Source organism: Dasypus novemcinctus, chromosome 12 (genome assembly GCF_030445035.2).
Source record: "Dasypus novemcinctus isolate mDasNov1 chromosome 12, mDasNov1.1.hap2, whole genome shotgun sequence".
In the NCBI taxonomy this organism is placed as follows: domain Eukaryota; kingdom Metazoa; phylum Chordata; class Mammalia; order Cingulata; family Dasypodidae; genus Dasypus; species Dasypus novemcinctus.
The window spans coordinates 16,362,294-16,380,905 of record NC_080684.1 but is presented as its reverse complement, the minus strand read 5'-3'; the positions used below and the strand labels follow the sequence as shown (position 1 = coordinate 16,380,905).

General features: G+C 56.9%; 1 protein-coding gene across 1 annotated transcript in view; it reads left to right on the top strand.

The window, feature by feature from the left end:
* The window catches only part of VDR (vitamin D receptor), a 51,983-nt gene that overhangs the window by 9,693 nt on the left and 23,678 nt on the right, over positions 1 to 18,612 (top strand). The window contains 2 exon segments of the mRNA XM_058309263.1: positions 10,602 to 10,684; positions 14,369 to 14,516. Of these exon segments, the coding sequence (XP_058165246.1) occupies positions 14,371 to 14,516 (146 nt within the window). The 5' untranslated portion in view covers positions 10,602 to 10,684; positions 14,369 to 14,370.

The window sequence follows — 18,612 nt, the reverse complement described above, 5'->3', positions numbered from 1 at the left end:
ATGGCGCTTGCGTGCACTGTATGACCAATTGCACTTTTGCCTCTCCCGGGTGTGGGGCCTGACACTGGCTGCCAAGGGAGCCCGTTCCCTGTAATACTCGGAAATGTTTCTCCCAGCCTTCCACTTTCTACCTGAATGCATCCCTTCTCCTTCTCGTAAATACCTGGGAGAAGAACAGCCAAATTATAACTAGCATGTCTGGAAGTGTAACTATTTGTATAACACAGTTTTTTCCTCAGCCGATGCAGCAGTCCCGTGAAGCAGGCAAGTGGGCACAGAGTCCCCTGTGTGAGGCTTGGTCAATGGCAGTGTGTCCTTCTCCCTTCCCTTCTATGAGAGCAGCAGCCACAGAGGACCCTCCACCTTCCCTGGGCGGCCGCCCCCACTCCCCACCTCCCCCCACCGGTGGTCTGTGGTCTCTACCTCCCTGGACATCCCAGCTGGAGGGGGCTGTGGAGTGGGCCTGGGGAGGGCCCTAAGCTGACCGTGTATCCCCGCCCCCGCGCCGAGCTGTCACGCTGAAAGCCGGGCAGAAAATAGCTCACCGGAGGGAATTATTTTCGTCTCTGTTAAACTTCAACCCCTGGTTGTGAAGAGTTACAGCGTGGTCTCGGGTAGGGGGAGCTGGGGGGCATGAGGGGTGGGGAGGAAAGGGCAGGTGGTGGGTGGAGACGCTGCCACCTCCGCCCCAGGGGTCCTCATGGCCCACACTCTGTGCCGGACAGCTGCGCCCCTGGGGCACCCGCAAACCCCGCGTGGCGGCCCCTGGCCCCTTCCCCTGGAACGCCGCCCACTCCACGCGCACCGGGGAGCCCGCCCAGCCGGCGGGAGGGAGGCTCTCCTCACCCACGAGTTCTCTCGTTGAGCCCGGCTCTGAAGCTGGCCCACCCTGTTCCCTCTCCAGGCATGCTGGCCTCTGCTGGGAAGCATGTTGAGGGAAGCGAATAGAGAGTCTGCTACCTGTGCCAAGGCCGAGGAGGGCAGCGGGCCTGGCTCGGGGCAGCGGGGGGCTGCAGGCAGCTGACAGCTGAGAAGGGAAAGGGGCTGTTCCTCTCTGGACTTGGTTGTAGCTCCTCCTCTGCCCCAAGGCAGCCTTGAAAGCTACTCTGTGGAGTAAATCTGTGCCATCGTTGTCCCTGGGTGTCAAAGAAAAACAAGGAAGGCAAGATGGCCCATGGGCAAGGGAGCGAAGATTGTAGTTGAAGAGGATTTGTGGGTTAGGACCATTTGTGTGTCAGGGGACGACTCCTCCAGACACATGAGGACATTTTGGCCTGAATCTTTGAAATAAGAAGGTTGTCTTCCATTATGGCGCTGAGAGTAAGTCTAGGCTTGTGTTACGTCAGCCAGCGGAGCATCTGGGCATCCAGCTCAGGGCATGGCTTGGCATGAGCCCACGTGTACGTGGGACTTTCCACCTGCGTCCATCGATCAGGCTGTTTGTGAGCCTGGTGTGTTTGTGCCTGCTGCCCTTCCTTAGGGCGATTCCTAGCAACAAGGAAATGACTGCGTTGACTGGAAGACAGGAGGTGGCCAAGTGGTCTAGGGGAGGCAGATTGGGGGCTCTGGAGGCTGGCTGATAATTCAGCTCTTTCTGTGCCCAGCAACCGTATCAACCTGCCTGATGGATAAAGTAGAAGAGGGGATGGAGCAACTGAGTTGTCCATCAAGCTCTCGCTCTCTTTGAACCTTTGTTCTTTCTCGCGGCCTCTCCTGTTCAGCTGGGTTGCACGTCTTCCTTCAGCTCCATTACCAATGGTCCTACTCCCAGAGTAAAAGATGCCCTCCAAGGCGTGGGGGCGCCCCTCTGGGCCTCTACCACCTGGACCTTGGGCTGGCGCAGGGGAGACCTGTGCTTCACCTGCCTCTCTGGCCCTTTCTCAGTGAACCAGTGTCTCTGCCCTATTTTTATTTTTGTCAGAACATTGAAGCTTGATTCAGGTTGGAACGGGACTCTGGATGGGACCTGAAAGTCGTTGGTTTCAAAATACCATGACAGTAATTAAAAAATTCCTAGTACTCAAGATTTGATGGATTTACTAGAAGAAGCACTTGGCAGAAAAAAGAATGGGATGTACTTCCTACCAGTCTTTGAAATGAGTGCGATTGGTTAGCACGTCCGCTCCTAGCCCCCCCACTCTCTCCAGCCACGTTCAGCAAGTTTCTCTGCCTTCAGAACACTCCTCCCCCATTGCCTCTTAGCCTTTACCCTTGTACCATTCTCTTTCTGGAACATCTGCACTCCCTTTAGCACTGCTGTGTTTAAATCTATGGATTCTTCCTTGTCCAGAACAAGGGTAGGTGTGCTCCTCTGTGCTGCTGCCAGCCCTGCGCGTACCTGTCTCATGGCGTGGACCGGATCGAGTTGCAGTTTTCCTGCTGGTCTCCCCCGGGGGACCGCAAGCCTCGAGAGGGCAGGGCCCAGGTCTCGCTCATCCTTGCGTCTCTGGCTTCTAGCACTTGCCATGTTGCTGGTCACCAACAAAGATAGACAGGGGTCACCAAACGATGTCCACCGCAGAGCGAGGCCAAGAAAAAAATGCTGCAACCTCCTCTGCCCTCTAAGTGGGGACTCTTGGGGAGATCTACACAAAAGGATGGCCGGAACCCTGGCCAGACAGCAGCCCTCCGCAGGGGGGACTCCCTGGGGCACCTGCCTTCCCGTGGTACCTACAGTGAACGGTATCCTCCCCACCTGGCCGAGGCCCTGAGAAGCCTCGGGGACACAGGGGACACATCCACCCCCCCGCCAATCACCCAGAAGATGCAGAGGATGCCTTGGAGCCAGGCAGCCCCTTACGAGCCTCAAGCTGACTGGTGGAGAGTTTCCCCAGCCGTGTCCGTCCCTGGGGTCCTTTATTGGTTGACGCAGGCTCCACAGCATAAGGGAGTGACCAGGAGTCTGGGCCCAACGAGCTAGAGCCAGCCCGGCACCAGGTAGGGGGCCGTACCGTGCCCCCGCCTGCTGCCAGCCCACACCGCCACTCGTGCCTCCGCCCGCTGGCACCCGCCGCAGCCTTTCCCAGCGCGCTGCATCTGGTGGTGGGTGGGAGTGGGCCCGCGAGCTGCCACTGCCCTGATAGCTGGCAGAGGAGGCATTTGGGGGCTGTCAACCTTCAGGACCTGCCAGGGGGAGCACAGACGTGTGACTCGGGACAAGCACTAGCTGCCCAGGGAGATGGCGGGGATGTAACTGGGTGAGAGGCTGGGAGGAAGGGGGCGATGGTGGAAGTGGTGAACCGTCTGTGGCGAGGCGGGGGCCCGGGGCCGGCAGCTCTGAACCTTATCTTTCCCCTGGAGGAAATGCCCAGATCCGAAGCTCAGCTCCTCTGCCCATTAGGGGACAGATTCTGATGAACTATGTCTTCCCGGCCCTATCAGCCAGATTTCTAGAAGCCACAGACTGTGGGTGGAGTGGTCAGCCCTCCCAGTTCAACAGAAGTGTGGCTTTCTGGGCAACGTCCGTTTGGGGTGGAGCAGCCTTCCTGCTTCCCCGCCCCCCCCCCCAACACTTTCTTCTCGTTTTCCAGGCCCTTGTGCTAACAGTAACCGCTCTGATAAGAACAGCTAACTCACGCAAAGCTCACCGCGTGCCAGGCACGTTCTGAGTGCTCTGAGCCCATTAATTCATTTGCTCTTTGCGACGGCCCTGTGGCCAACGTGCTATCAGGTGCCTATTTATAGACGAGGAAACAGGAAGGGCTGTGGGGGAAGCTGGACTGTGGTCAGGGGATGGAAGGTACCAGTCTGTCCAAGGATCAGGAATCTTGTGGAGCTGGCGGACCCTGGGGCTCAAGTCCTGACCTTTCTCACCCTGCAGTGATGAGGAGATGGCACTGGCCCTGGAAGGAAAATAGCAAGAAGAATGCTGGCCAGGGTGGCTTGGGGTGGGCTGGGTCTCCAAGCAACCTGGGCCTATGTGGGCAGGGCCAAGGGGCCAGCATGAAGAAAGATGCTTGGCCCCAGCAGAGGCGCCGCAGAGAACTGAACACTGGGCTGCGATCCCCTGGGAGAAAGAAGCAGCTCTCTCCCCTGCTACTGCGCCCCCCTGCCACCACCCCCTTTTTTCTCTTTAAATCAGAGAAAACCCCATGCGGCAAAGGATCAGAGGAGGCTGGCCTGTCCCTGCCTGTGCTTAGGGCTGCCCCAGTTTCTACTTTTTGGCCTCCAAGTCACTGGACAAATAGCCTCCTTGTCCAACCAACTTCTGCCTGTGGCTGACACCCCCGTCCTAGGATTCCTGGAAAACCCACCCAGGATGGGGAGAGCTGAGGTGTATTCCACTTCCCTCTAAAATGCTCCCTGTTTTGGGGTCTTATCCATTTCCTGAGTCCCGGAGGCTGGGCACGGGAGCTGAGTGCTGGGTTGGTCAGCAGGAGGGAGTGATGGGGCCTCAGCCCCCTGTCTTCTCTGCCTTTATTGGAGGGATGGGGTCAGCAGTTTGCATCAGGGCCTCTTACAGGACCTCTCCAAACCCTCCTCCTCCAAGGCTCCCCACCCCAGCCCCCACCCACCAAGCCCTTTCTCTCACACCATACTCTCCCCCTGGAAGCTGCTCAGGCTGGTGGTTAGAGTTCTTGAGCTAAATTTGGCCAGGGTGGAGGTGGGGAAACACCCTGTCTCTTTGTGTGGCCTTGGACAAACCACTTCTCTGCTGGCCTCAGTTTCTTCAGCTGACAAGCCAGAGAGAGCGGCCTGCAGCTGATGAATGGACCGGTTCCCATGCCTCACTGCCCACCACCGCGGCCCATGCTTTCTGGCCGTGATGCGGGCGTAGTCTCCTGTTACCTGGAGAGCAATAATCAGCCCAGAAATCTTGTTGACAATGCTGAGGGCAGCGTTTCCACTGGGAAAAAAAAAAGCAGCATGCAGGAATGATTGTTGTAGATAAGAAGTGGAAATATCTCTAAGTTGGCCATGGATCTCCTGCCTGGCTCTGGGAGCTGTGTGGACTCCCACCTGTGGATTCTGCTGAGCCCCAAGAAGCTGCCCTTGCTCCCAATCGTGACAGGACAGTGAGCTAAGGAAGAGCCTCGAATGGCTGCACTACAGAGTAGGTTTTCTATGGAATGACCCGATAGTTCGTGGCATTGTATGGAGTGACAGTCCATGACGTTTTTTAGGTTCTCAAAGAGGATCTGTGTTCCTGAAGGAGTTAATTAGGAACAACCTACGCAGGTAAACTCCTTCCTGCAACTACTTGCCATCAGCCACTGAATTTCCCGTCACTGAGTCAGTCGTTAAATATGTTCAGTACACCTCCTGGGCTTTCTTAGAACTGCAGTGCCGGGAGCCAGCCTTCACCTGGAAACAACCAAGCTCCAGAGAGCGAAGGCAGGCAGGAGGGTGCCACGTCCAGCCCCTCGCTGTCTTCCACTGGGCCCTTCCCATGGGCGGGAAACTGTTCTCTCCAGGGAAGGCCAGGGAGACAGACTCTGTCTGTACCGACAGCCTTACTTACTGCCCTCATGGAAATTATGATCATGAGATCTAAATCGAAACTAAATATAAGCCAGGCTATCTTCTTCCACTTCTCCCTGTGAGACCTCATTGACATCATAAACATCGTAGATTTTTATATTTTTATGATGTTTTCCAACAGATGGAGATAAGTGTCTTGAGGAATGGGCTCTTCTAATTTGCACAGGGGTGCTTGTGGGCTAGTGGTAGCCCTGCTGACCCCTCTCTCCAGAGACACTGTTAGAATGGTTTTATCTTCTAACGCTACAAGAACAGTGATTGAAAGCTACAGGGGACTGATTTCATCTGTGCATAATGAAGAACTTCCTAAGCTTACTGCTGTCTAAAAAGCGTCGATTGCCTTGGGAGATAGTTCTCCATCAGTAAAAATATTTAAGCAAGGGCTAACAGATCAGCTAGAATATTAAAGAAAGGATTGAGATGTTAGGACGACTACTGGGTGTATACCCAGAAGAACTGAGAGCAGTGACACGAATAGACATCTACACACTAGTGTTCATAGCAGCATTAGTCACAATTGCCAAAAGCTGGAAACAACCCAGGTGTCCATCAACCGATGAATGGATAAACAAACATGTGGTATATTCACATGATTGAATATTATGCAGCTGTAGGAAGAAATAATGTCATAAAGTATAATGAATGGATGAACCTGGAGGACATTATGTTGAGGGAAGCAAGCCAGACACAAAAGGACAAATACTGTATGATTGTGCTACTATGGACTAAATATATTGTGTTGCATATTGTATGATTCTATTTATATAAGGTGTAAATATAAATCCATTTATTTTTTTGTTTCTTTCCCCTCCCACCCCACCCCCCCCCGTCCCAGTTGTCTGTTCTTTGTCTCCATTTGCTGTGTGTTCTTCTTTTGTTCGCTTCTGTTGTTGTCAGCAGCATGGGAATCTGTGTTTCTTTTTGTTGTGTCATCTTGCTGCGTCAGCTCTCCGTATGTGTGGCACCATTCTTGGGCAGGCTGCACTTTCTTTCACACTGGGCAGCTCTTCTTATGGGGCGTACTCCTGGCGCGTGAGGCTCCCCTACTTGGGGGACACCCCTGCATGGCAGGGCACTCCCTGCGCCCATCAGCACAGCGCATGGGCCAGCTCCACACAGGTCAGGGAGGCCCGGGGTTTGAACCGCGGACCTCCCATGTGGTAGACGGACGCCCTAACTACTGGGCCAAGTCCACTTCCCATAAATCAATTTATGAAGATGAAATTAGATTAGTAGCTATGTAGGGCTGGGAAGGACATGCTAAGGGATGTGGAGTTCTTATTTTTGGAGTAATGAAATGGTTCTAAATTTTTTGTGGTGATGAATGTACAACATTGTGATTATACTAAAAGCCGTTGATTATACATTTTGGATAGATCGTATGTATGTGAATATATCTCAATGAAACTGCTTAATTAAAAAAAAAAGATGTGAGGATGAGTTGATGTTAAGTTTCTTCCCAATCTTGAGATTTTCTGACATGACAGGTATCTACTGGACATCGCAGTCTGTAGAAATAATTTCAGACCATTCTTACTCAGTGTTTAAAATATATGTGTATAAAGGAGTTGGGAGATCGTGGAGCAAAAATAGCTTGGACAAGTTCTATTTATACAATGCACTTTCCTTTCCCCTTCCCCTCATTTTCATTCTATTTCCCCTCAGCTTCTTCTGGGACGTGATGCTAAGACTATTCTGGAAAAAGAATGTGGTTGTGTGTTGGGGATGGTGGAGAAGGAAGAAAAGGCATCATTTTAGCTGGCCATGATCTTGTCCATGCCTAGGTTATACTAGAATGAAGAGATGACAACTAAAGCATTAGGTATGTCACAAGGTGTTGAATTCTGTGGGCAGTGTTGACAGGATGATGACATGAGAAATGGCAAGGAAGAGGCATGCATAAGCCCATGTGCAATTGTGTCTGGTGTATACCTAGAGGGAACCCAATGTGTGATTGACTCCATATGACCAAATTTTAGGAAGCAGAAGAATTTTCTCCCCCTCCACTAGGGAATCACTTAACTTTCCATTTCTTTCTAGAAGGAGTGGGTGGGAGCTTCAAGCCATTGCCAACTATAAGAAGGTCCAGTTTTGATCACTCCAGATCCCACCCTGGCTGAGGAAGGGCCCCGCTCCTGGGTCGTCCCATTCTCCAGTAGGATCTTTTAGCGGCAAATTCCTTCAGGCCTTTCCAGCTCATCGGCACCTGAGAGAGGGTGGATGCCTCTGTGTTGTGGGGGCTCCTCTGGTTCCTGGGGGTGGGGCGTTCAGGGAGAAAGCGCAGAGAGTGAATCATTTCCTGAATAAGCTTGAGCCCTCACCGAGTTGGGAATTCCAATCTTGGAGTTGCATGCTGTCGGAGCTGGAAAAGATCTTCGAGGTCAGACCACGTGTCCACCCCTCGGTCCTCAGAATCACAGCTCTGCCACCCTCAGGAGGAGCCACTAAATGTGGCGTGGCTGGACTGAGCTCGGGGGACTGTGATCCTTGCAATTCCCAGACCTCCGCCCAAGACACCCCATGGCTACCCCCTCCCCAGGCAGTCTGTCGGAGGTGAGACCTTCTCTGCCTGGGTTGCCTGCTCAGCAGAAGCTGCTGGAAGAGGGGGTGCCTGGTGTGTGAGTGACAGGCAGATGTGTAGGAGACACAGCGGTAGCTGTGGCTTTGATGCCTGGAAGGAAATACATTATTTCTCATTTCTGAGTGAGGCAGGGTCAGGACTGAGGTCAGGGCCGGGTGGGGTTTTGATGTGGGACGCAGACCCCGGATGAATGGAAACCAAGGGCTTTCTACAGATTTGAGCTCCTCTCCCTCCGCCTCTCTGCGGCTCGGTGCTGGGGGTGTCGGTGTTTCTGAAGCAGCGTCAGGAGGGGATTTCTCGAGCGTGGTCCCAGAAAAAGCAGTGGGACGTTCTGTATACTCAGAACATGAGTTGCGGGGAGGCTGGGCATGGGGGTGTCGCATGACGTGCTGCAGGGGCTGAGGAGCTGAGTGTTTTCCACCCACCGTCTGTTTTGCCCTGAATCTTTGCCCCACTTTCCGTGTGCTTAGACCTAGAGGCTAAACCGGAGATGACCTTGCCTAGAGCACGGTCAGTGGAGCGGTGAGCCTGGGGGGGATGAGAGGCGCGTGTGCCCGCGGCGGTTTTTCTGGATGAGGGGGGCTGGCTGGCAGGAAGGGGAGCCCGTCTGGGGCCTGTCCTCTCCTGACGTGGGGTTCCAGTAGGGGAAAGCGCCCGTGACCTGGACGCTGGCCTCCGCGCTTCCCGCTGACCTCGTGGGAGTAAAGGGCACCCAGGGCCGGGGGGCTGCGGAGCTGATGGGGGTGTCCAGGAAAGGAAGCAGAGTGGGGAGTCGGGACTGAGCCGCCTGCGTGCAAACCCTGGCTCCAGGGAGCGGGGACGTCTCTGTGCCTCGGTTTCCCCATCCCTTGTAGAGTTAACAACAGTGTCCTCCTCGTGAGGTTGTGAGCATTAAATGAGTGTACAGGGAGAACTTGGAGCCGGGCCCGGGACACGGTAATAAGCGTCTGCTCTGATATTATCTCTGGGACGGGAGGAGGGCCGGGAGGCAGTGGGTGCTCTCGGGCGCTGCGCTCGGCCCGGCCGCCCTCGGCTCCTGGCACCGCCATCCAGGCTCAGACTGCCCCGGCCTTTGGCTGTGCCACCTGTGATATAGGACTCCCGTCCACCTCCGGGGCTGCTGTGAGGATTAAATGACATAATCATGTGCGTAGAGCTTAGCAGGCCTGGCCCGCAGCAGGTACTCCACATTTCCCCTAGGTGCAAGGGTGGTTGTCCACCTGCCACCTCTGACCTCTGGAAGCCTTGGGGGTTGAGGTCGGGAGAGCAGAGGTCCTTTTCGTACCTGCCCCACCCTCACCTGAGCTTCCCCGAGGATCAGGCAGGAGCCGTGGGGTAGGATGCAGGGGAGCGAGGTCAGCTGGTGGGCCGTGGGCAGTACAACCAGGGCACCGAGGCGAGCCAGGGGGAGGTGAGTGGCTACGCACCTGTCCCCAGCAGGAACGGCCCCCCACCGTCCTTGGGGTAGGGCGGCCCAGCCCAGGTCTCATGCTGCTCATGGTTAGCTGGTGTTTCCCTCGGACGCCCTGGGGGGCCGTGCTTGGGGGCCGGCGGGACCCGAGGGGGTGGTCCCGGGCTCTGTGGACTGGCCCTTCTGGGGCTGGGGTCCTTCCCTGCGTAGTTGGCCCCCCAGGAGGCAGACATCTCTGAAGAGAAACCAAGGCTGGCAGCTGGGCCTGCCCCGACGGGGATTTGAATTCAGAGCCTGTGCCAGGACCGGGCACCCGCCTGCTCTGTATCTCCCGGTCATCTCCCTGTGGGTGTCAGGAAGGCAGGAAGTGTGTGTGTGCGCACGCGTGTCCGTCTCTCCCTGCGGTGGACAAGCTGGGTGGGGGGACGACGTGGGGAGGGTGACCGGCCGGCCCCCGCCCCCCCGGGGGGAGCTGTGGCGCCGCCACGACGCAGTGCTGGGCTCAGGGCTGACCCTACTTTGGTTCTTGCTGCAGCGGGAGTGGGGGGTGGCGGGGGGAGGGGGAGCGTGTCTGGGGAAGAGCTAAAAGTGGCAGAAAACATCCTGTTTGAAGGTGGAGAGTTGCTGTATTTAACCCCTGCAGCGCCTGCCCCGCCTACACCCGGTCTCCTCAGACAGGCTGTCCCAGACATCCCGGGCTCTGGGGCCGTCCCAAGATGCCAGGGCGCCGGCGGCCGCCCTGGCCCGCATCACAGCCAGCTCCCCTGGGCCTCTCCTCCCCTGCCCGGGGCAGCAGCGCCCTTCCCGCCCTCAGCCGAGGGGCTGGGCCCTGCCCACCCCTGACTCCTGCCGGGAGAGGAGGAGAGCTTAGTGGAGGCCGTTTCCACCTGCCCGGGGGCTGGCTCTGGCCCCCACACCCCCTGCCTTCCTCACGGGGAGGGCCGCTCCAGCCGCAGCCAGTGGCCACCCCAGCTCCCCTGCCAGAGATGACAGGTCAGGTCGGCTCCAGCGTCCCTTCTGTCAAGCGCCCACAGGCCCTGGGCTGGGGCCTTCGGCCGGCTGGTTCTGGGGGAACTGGCGGGAGGTCAGTGCTGTGCTTTAGTAACGCGCTCGCCTTCTCCATTGCAGAACGGTTTTGCTTCGAGGAGCCCGGGAGACCTGTAGAGGGGCGACCCTGGCCTTGACTTACCTGCCTCCCGCCCCGCCTTCAGGTAGGTGTTGCCTCACCAGCCACAAGCTCCCTGGTTTTCTGTTTTCAAGAGGTGGGGATGGGTGGGGTAGAGGGAAGGACTTTGCAAATGTGGGTCCAGCTCGGGGAACCTGCAGAAGTCCACAGCTGAGACCCGTGCTGGAGTGGGTTGGGAGCTCAGAGAGGGGCGGAGAGGGGGCAGAGAGGGGGCGGAGAGGGGGTAGAGAAGGGGTGGAGGAGGGGCTGAGATGAGGATGGAGAGGGGGATGGAGAGGGGGTGGAGAGGGGGTGGAGAGGGGGCGAAGAGGGGGTGGAGAGGGGTCGGAGAGGGGGTGGAGAGGGGGTAGAGAGGGGGCGGAGAGGGGGTGGAGAGGGGGTAGAGAGGGGGTGGGGGGGGCTGAGATGAGGATGGAGAAGGGGATGGAGAGGGGGTGGAGAGGGGGTAGAGAGGGGGTGGAGGGGGGCTGAGATGAGGATGGAGAGGGGGATGGAGAGGGGGCGGAGAGGGGGTGGAGAGGGGTCGGAGAGGGGGTGGAGAGGGGGTAGAGAGGGGGTGGAGGGGGGGCTGAGATGAGGATGGAGAGGGGGATGGAGATGAGGATGGAGAGGGGGATGGAGAGGGGGCGGAGAGGGGGTTGAGGGGGGTGGAGAGGGGGCTGAGAGGGGGTGGAGAGGGGGCTGAGAGGGGGCGGAGAGGGGGCAGAGAGGGGGCTGAGAGGGGGGTGGAAGGGGGCTGAGAGGGGGGTGGAAGGGGGCTGAGAGGGGGTGGAAGGGGGCTGAGGGGGGGTGGAGAGGGGGCGGAGAGGGGGCTGAGAGGGGAGTGGAAGGGGGCTGAGAGGGGGGTGGAAGGGGGCTGAGAGGGGGGTGGAAGGGGGCTGAGAGGGGGTGGAGAGGGGCTGAGAGGGGGGTGGAAGGGGGCTGAGAAGGGGGTGGAAGGGGGCTGAGAGGGGGGTGGAAGGGGGCTGAGAGGGGGGTGGAAGGGGGCTGAGAGGGGGTGGAGAGGGGCTGAGAGGGGGGTGGAAAGGGGCTGAGAGGGGGTGGAGAGGGGCTGAGAGGGGGCTGAGGGGGGCTGGGGGGGCGGGGGGGCTGAGAGGGAAGCCGAGGGAGGCGCAGGGGCCTTGCTGACTCCCAGGTCAGCCCCCCAGGGGCTGTCCAGCGCGTGTGTCCCCTCGGACAGGGCTCTGTGTTCCCCACTCCACTCCCAGCTCCTCCTCCTGTCCTGCCCTTCCTGGGATCCCCAGCTCTCAGGTCAGAGATCCCTGGGCCTCTTCTCCCACCTCTGGACCCTGGGACTGGGCCCTGGCTTCGTGGTAGGAGCAAATAGTCCCCAGCAGGGCTGGGCCTCCTCTCAGCCTCCTGAGATGGCCCTGGCCGCCGGGGGCCCTGGCCGCGGGGCCCGGCCTTCCCGTCCAGCCTAGCCAGGCCTGGGCTCCAGCCCGCAGGCCAGGGGGCTCCCTGCCCTCAGCCGCGCCTCACCGCCCTGCCCAGCTGCGCTGGGGCCGCAGCGTCGCTTGTGCTGTCCCAACGCTCCCACGTCGTCCCATCTCAACGGGGCCCACAGGAGGCTGGAAACCAGGTGGGTGGATTGGGCTGCTGTTCCTGCCCTCCTCCATCTGACTGCTCCTTTCCTACCAAGTCCCCGAGTCCGGGTGACCCAGCCTCTGTAGCAAATAATGAGGACTCGGAGCTGCGCCATCCCAGCTGGCCTGAGGTTCAGCCGTAAGTGTCCAGATGGCTTCTCCTGTTATCCCACAATTACACTGGCCTCTGGGACCCCTGCCCACATCTCGAATGTGTGCCATGCTCTGGCAGCGTGGACTTAGGGTGGGCTCTGGGGCCATGCTGACAGAGCTACAGGCTCGTTTGCTTTTCTTTTAAATTGCGCCATGTTCCGTCTATACCACAGGGCATATAAAACGTAAATACGTAGTGTTTTAATAAAAATACTAGCATACCCTAGATCTACCACTCAAAGAAACAGAGTGTCAGTGCTACTATAATCCACCCCCCCATCTCCACCAATGTTTTTTTGTTAATCATTCTTTTGGTGTTTTTTTTAAGTGTTTCTCTTTCGCTTCCTCTCTCTTTCTCCCTCTCTCCCTCCATCATATATTAATCACTACGTTTAACCAGCATAAATCTAACTGTGAAAGGGATGGGCAATGTTCTCACTATTATTACACAAAAGTTCCCAGGGAGAGAAAAGCTGAAGGAGAAGGTAACGGTTCTACTCTGCCTGTGGTCGGAGGAGGCTGTGTCCTCATTTATCCATCCCGCTTCCTTCCCTTGGCACGAAGCTCTCTGGGGAGTTTTGAAAAATGGAATATTTGTTTTGCACATGTCCTGATAGTCCGCATGGTTCCTAGAGACTCAGCCAAGTTTGGGCTCCTTGGGGCCTCGTTAGCAAAGAGCACCCAGCTCGGCGGCTGGTGCGAAGGTGAAATGCATTAAAATCCAGCATGGGGAGCGTGGGCCTCATCATTGCACAGCACCCACAGCCTCCCAAGGGCTTCCAGTCAGGGAGGGGAGCAGGTGGCACCCTGGGGTGGGGGTGGGGGGAGATGCCTGTCCCTCGTTCCTGGCTTTCTTCTGACCAGAGGGACCCTCCTGCCCTGGGGCCAAGGGGCCACTGAAACCTGTGATGATCCTTGTGAGGACTCAGAGCTGGGAGGCAGCAGAGCCCCCAGCCCCGTGAGCGCCGCCTGGGGATGCCCAGACGCAGCTCGGAGCCCCGGAGCTGTCGGAATCGGGGCGCCGGCTCGGAGCCCCAGAGTTGTCGGAATCGGGGCGCTGGCTGAAGCCGAGTGCCCCGTGTGCCCAGTGGAGCCGGGGAAGTGGCCAGTCGGCTACCGCCTGGGAAGGGCTTCCCAGAGCTGTCGCACGTCTGTCTCCTGCATCTCTTTTTCGCCTTTCCTGAAAGGTGATCTTGATCTCCAGACGATAATCCCTATTTATGAAAACCACCCAGAGTCTCTGGAAACAAAATGACCTAACCGTGTGTGACGCACCTCACGCCAAAGGACTCTCGGAAATGATTTATTAAACATATATCACCCCCCAAAAAGTGGGGGCAGGGAAGGTTTTGATCATCTCGGGACCGACCACAGGGGCCCGTGGCTGGGAGGAGCAAGGCCTGCGACCGCGGGGGCTCAGCCTCTGCCTCCCCCTCTGCCGAGAGAAGAGGAGTTGAGGGTTTCTCTCGGCACGAGGGGAGGCCGCTGAAAGACCCCGCGTTTTCCCGTGGGGGGGCCGCTCGCAAGGGCAGGGAGCACCGGCCTGGGCGGGGGTCCGGTGCTGAGGTGTGGCAGCAGCCGGCGGTAGACACGCGTCACTCGCAAAATCCCTCCTGCCACCCCGCGAGGGCAGGAGCCGCTCTTCAGGCGAGGACGGGGGGCACGCAGATGTCACCCGCCTCACCCCCGGGAACCCGGCCGCCCCGCGGCCCGCTGAGCGCCTTCGCCACGCCGGCTCCAGCAGACCCGCGGCGGGCCTGCTGCGGGAGCTCGGCTTCCGCTCCTGGGTGTCAGTGCCAGGACGCGCCAGGAGGCCGCGATGGGGCAGGGACGGCCACGCACTGGAGGGCTCCCGAGAGACCGCGCTCGGGCGTGCGCCCCGCGGAGCTGCCCGGCGCCCCGATGCTCCCGGCAGGTGCACACAGGCCGCGGGCGCTGACCCGCCTCTGGCCGCGGCCCGCCCGCTCTTTCAGGGATGGAGGCCACGGCGGCCAGTACTTCTCTGCCCGACTCTGGCGACTTTGACCGGAACGTGCCCAGGATCTGCGGGGTGTGCGGAGACCGAGCCACAGGCTTCCACTTCAACGCCATGACTTGCGAAGGCTGCAAGGGCTTCTTCAGGTAAGGCCTCCACACCCTTCCCGAGGACAGAGGGGTGGCGAGGAAGCGAGCGTTGCCGACAGAGACAACCTCTGCGTTCTCCACGTGGCCTTCCACACCACGTCCACGGAACAGGCCAGCGCTCAACGGCTACTAGGAGCCGCGGGATCTTCTTCCTCTGCTCCCCTCCACGCCAGCTGTGTCCCCTGGTGGTCTCAGAAACCTTCCTGCGGTCGCTCTGCGGGCCTCCATCCCTCTGCTATCCCTTCGCCCCGCAGGCCTCCTGTACTGACCATGTGTCTCCCCTGCAGCGAGCCTCCTGCCCGGTGATGAGCTCAGCCTCCTAACCCAGGAGGCACGTGTGTCCTTGGGGGAGCCCGAGAGCTTGGCCTCGGAGCTGTCCCTGCCCTCTCCTTGCTGGGCCACCATCCTGCTCTGCGCCCAGCTCTTCACCCACCTCTTGCTTGTCCCCAGTCCTGAACGCTAACTCCAGAATGTCCAGACAGCTTCAGGAATGGGCCAGCATTCCTGTTTGGGTAATTTCTCTACTAGCAGCCTCTGCTCTGCTCTTGGGAGCCCAGGACACACATGCAAGCAGTGTGGGGAAAACTTTGAAATGGAGAAAGGTGTTCTCATCCGAAGCCAGGGAGGGAGGAGAGGAAAGTGAAAAATTGCAGGATGAGATTGGGAACCATGAAAAAATAGCATTTGGCCCAGAGAGAGAGAGAGAAAGAGAGAGAGAGAGAAAGAGAGAAAAGCCTAGAAGAAGGCAGCCAAAAAACAGCTTCTATAGAATTGTCTAGATTGGAGGTGGGTCAGTTGAAGGCAGGGCGTTAGCCATCAGGAGAGGAACACGATGAATCGAGTTCAGAACGAGGACCCTGAGGTCTGTCCGGTTCCGGCCTGAACTGGAACCTCGTCTGGCTTTGGGAGCAGAATGCCCACGGGGACTTGGTCAGGGCACCAGACCAGCAGCATCCCCGGCCAAGGCCCTGTTGCCGCGTCTGTCCGTCCTCTGGCCTGTGGCCCACCCTTCTTGCAGGGTGGGCCCTCCAGAGCCTGGGCCAAGTGTCCTGGGTGCCAAGCGGACACTGTCCTGCTAGGGCCTGGGAACGGGGGCGCTGCCTTCTGAGTGATAACGGCGAGGTGGTGTAAATGACTCCCCATGTGGACACTTGACCCCTCTAGTATGCAGTGTTAATCCGAGGATTAAGGAGATGACATACATAAAAAGTGCTTTGAAAAACATGCAGGACAATATGAGTGGATTATTTTTGAACCTCATGGGCCAATAGTGATGCCCTTACTAGCACCCTGCCCTCAGGAAAAACGTACAAAAATTTGTGTCCAGCCAGCCACCCTCTTTTTTTTTTTTTAGGATTCTCTTCTTCCCCACCCCAGATGGCTCCTTTGTCTGTCTGCTCGTTGTTTCCACTGGTTGTCTGCTCACTGTGTCTGCTCATTTCTTTAGGAGGCACCGGGAACTGAAACGGGGACCTCCCATGTGGGAGGCAGGCACCCAACTGCCCAAGTCACATCACTCCCCCAGCCACCCTCTTTTTGTCTTTTTTTCCTTTTACTTATTCCCTCAACAGATTTTATTTCTTTTTTTTTTTTTATTGTTTTCTTTCCTTTTCTTTTTTTCTATTTTTCCCTCAACAGATTTTAATAAACATCTATGACTGAGGCAATGTGGTAGGAGCTGGCCATATAGGGATTCTCCCCAAAGGGAGAATATATCACCAGTCTTCCACCAGAACAGCTCTTGGGGCTGTTTGGTTAATTCGTGGACCTACCGTCGTGGAATGCCCTGTCCTCCCAGGCCCCCTTCCCCCTGGGGTTCAGCTGCTTGTTGGACTGTGACGTGTTGGAGGGCAGGCTCAGGAGAGCAGTCCAGTCCCTGTGGTGGCTGCACTCAGACCCACCTCCTTGGGACTGGACCCTGCTGGCTTTGGGGAGGAGGGTTGAGTGTGCGCAACAGCAAGGGGGAAGGGGCCACTCGTGTGAATATGCATGTCACTGCAGATCCACGGTGCTGCATGTCGCCGGTGGGCACCTGCTGCCACCATGGCCCTCCGAGACCCTTGGCTCCTCTGACCAGGACCCCTTGGAGTCTGCCGCTGCCTGATGGCCACAGCTACTATCTACAAGGCCAGGCCTGTGGGCAGCAGGATGCTTTCGTCTTATAGCTCTGCTCTTTGGCTACCTCATACCATCACTGCCCTTGTCTTGATGCCTGAGCCAGGCTGTGCGTTCCCTAGAGCCGACGCCTCTATTGTCGTTTGGCTTGCATTGTATTTGGCACAGAATAGAAACACACATGCACATGTGAACTTCTCCTCCTTTTCCTTCCTCTTTTCCAGTTCTTCTCCTTTGCTCCATCCAAATTCTATTTGGCATCTTTCCATTTCAGTCTAGCTGAAATAGCCTGAGAATCTTTTTTTTTAGGAGGTACTGGGACTCAAACCCAGGGTACTCATACATGGGAAGCAGGTGCTCAACCACTTGAGTGACATCTGCCCTGTTTGAGAATCTTTTTTTTTTAAGATTTATTTATTTTTTATTTCTCTTCCCCTGCCCCACCCCAGCTGTCTATTCTCTGTGTCTATTTTGCTGCATGTTCTTCTTTGTCCACTTCTGTTATTGTCAGCGGCACGGGAATCTGTGTTTCTTTTTGCTGCGTCATCTTGTTGTGTCAGCTCTCCGTGTGTGTGGCACCATTCCTGGGCAGGCTGCACTTTCTTTCGCGCTGGGGGGCTCTCCTTATGGGGCGCACTCCTTACGTGTGGGGCTCCCCTACACGGGGGACACCCCTGCGTGGCAGGGCACTCCTTGCACGCATCAGCACTGCACATGGGCCAGTTCCACATGGGTCAAGGAGGCCCGGGGTTTGAACTGCGGACCTCCCATGTGGTAGGTGGATGCCCTAACCACTGGGCCAAGTTGTTTGAGAATCTTGCTGTCATTTACATCTATTTCTGCCACTCTGAGTCCCAGAAGGAAGGATTATGTCTCTGATAGGTACCTTCTCTGTGTCAAGCACTTCATTTTGGGGGGCATAAAGCTAAGCATAACCACCTCCTTGCTCTCAAGGACCTCACTGCCCCCTCTCATGGCGTTCTCAAGGAAAGAGCATTCCTTGAGTGTCTTTTAATTATTTAGTATTTGGTTTGGTTCATGAGGTACTCAAACTGTACTGTTCTAGGAGCTAGCTGTGGTCATCCCAACGGGTCCAGTACTCAGTCAAACCCAAGGGTGATGATGAGGGTTAGAAGCTCAGACAGTGGCCACCACTCTTTTCATCTCTGGTCAGGAATGAGAGAACACCGCTGGCTAGCACCGCTCACAAGCTGTTTCAGGTTGCTTCTGTCTTCTGCTCTTCTGGGACACTTGGACATCCTCGGAGAAAGATGACACTTAAGTGTGAATAAAAAGTTAGCATGGACAGGACTCTTCTTGGTCAAATTTGAACAACCAGAGCAAAAGGACCAGAGTGGAAAAAACACCAAGGTCTAATATGAAGTGTATAGATTGTGGATGGTCTCTGGGCATGTAATTAATCTATGATCATTGGTGGCTTTTACGAAGGTGTAAATGACAGAGAAGATAGTCAGAGGGACCCTTTGAAGAAGTGAATGAAGGTTGATGGTGCAATTCAAGAGCTGGTCCTGGAGGACAAGTTTGAGGAACAGAGCATTGCTTGCCTCTCCACCTTGTCTTCCTCCCCTCTTCGATGTTCTGCTGATAGCCCCTGTAGTCATCAGGCAAAGGGGTGCTGATGCAAAATACCAGAACTCTGTTGGCTTTTATAAAGGGTATTTATTTGGGGTAGAAGCTCACAGTTACCAGGCCCCAAAGAGTCCAACTCAAGGTACCATAAGAGGTACTTTCTCGCCCAAAGTCTGTTGCCACGTGTTGGCACAAGACGGCAGGTGACGTCTGCGAGGGTTGACTTCTCTTTCCTCCTAAGGATCCGTGGGCCCAGCTCCTTCTCATCTCAGCTGTAGGCCGGCAGAAGGCCCGTCTGTCTTTCCGGGGCCACAGTGTCCCGTCTAATGAGCTGTCTTCCTCTGGGTTCTCCTCTCTGTGCATTTACTTCTGTGTGAGAGTCCCTTTT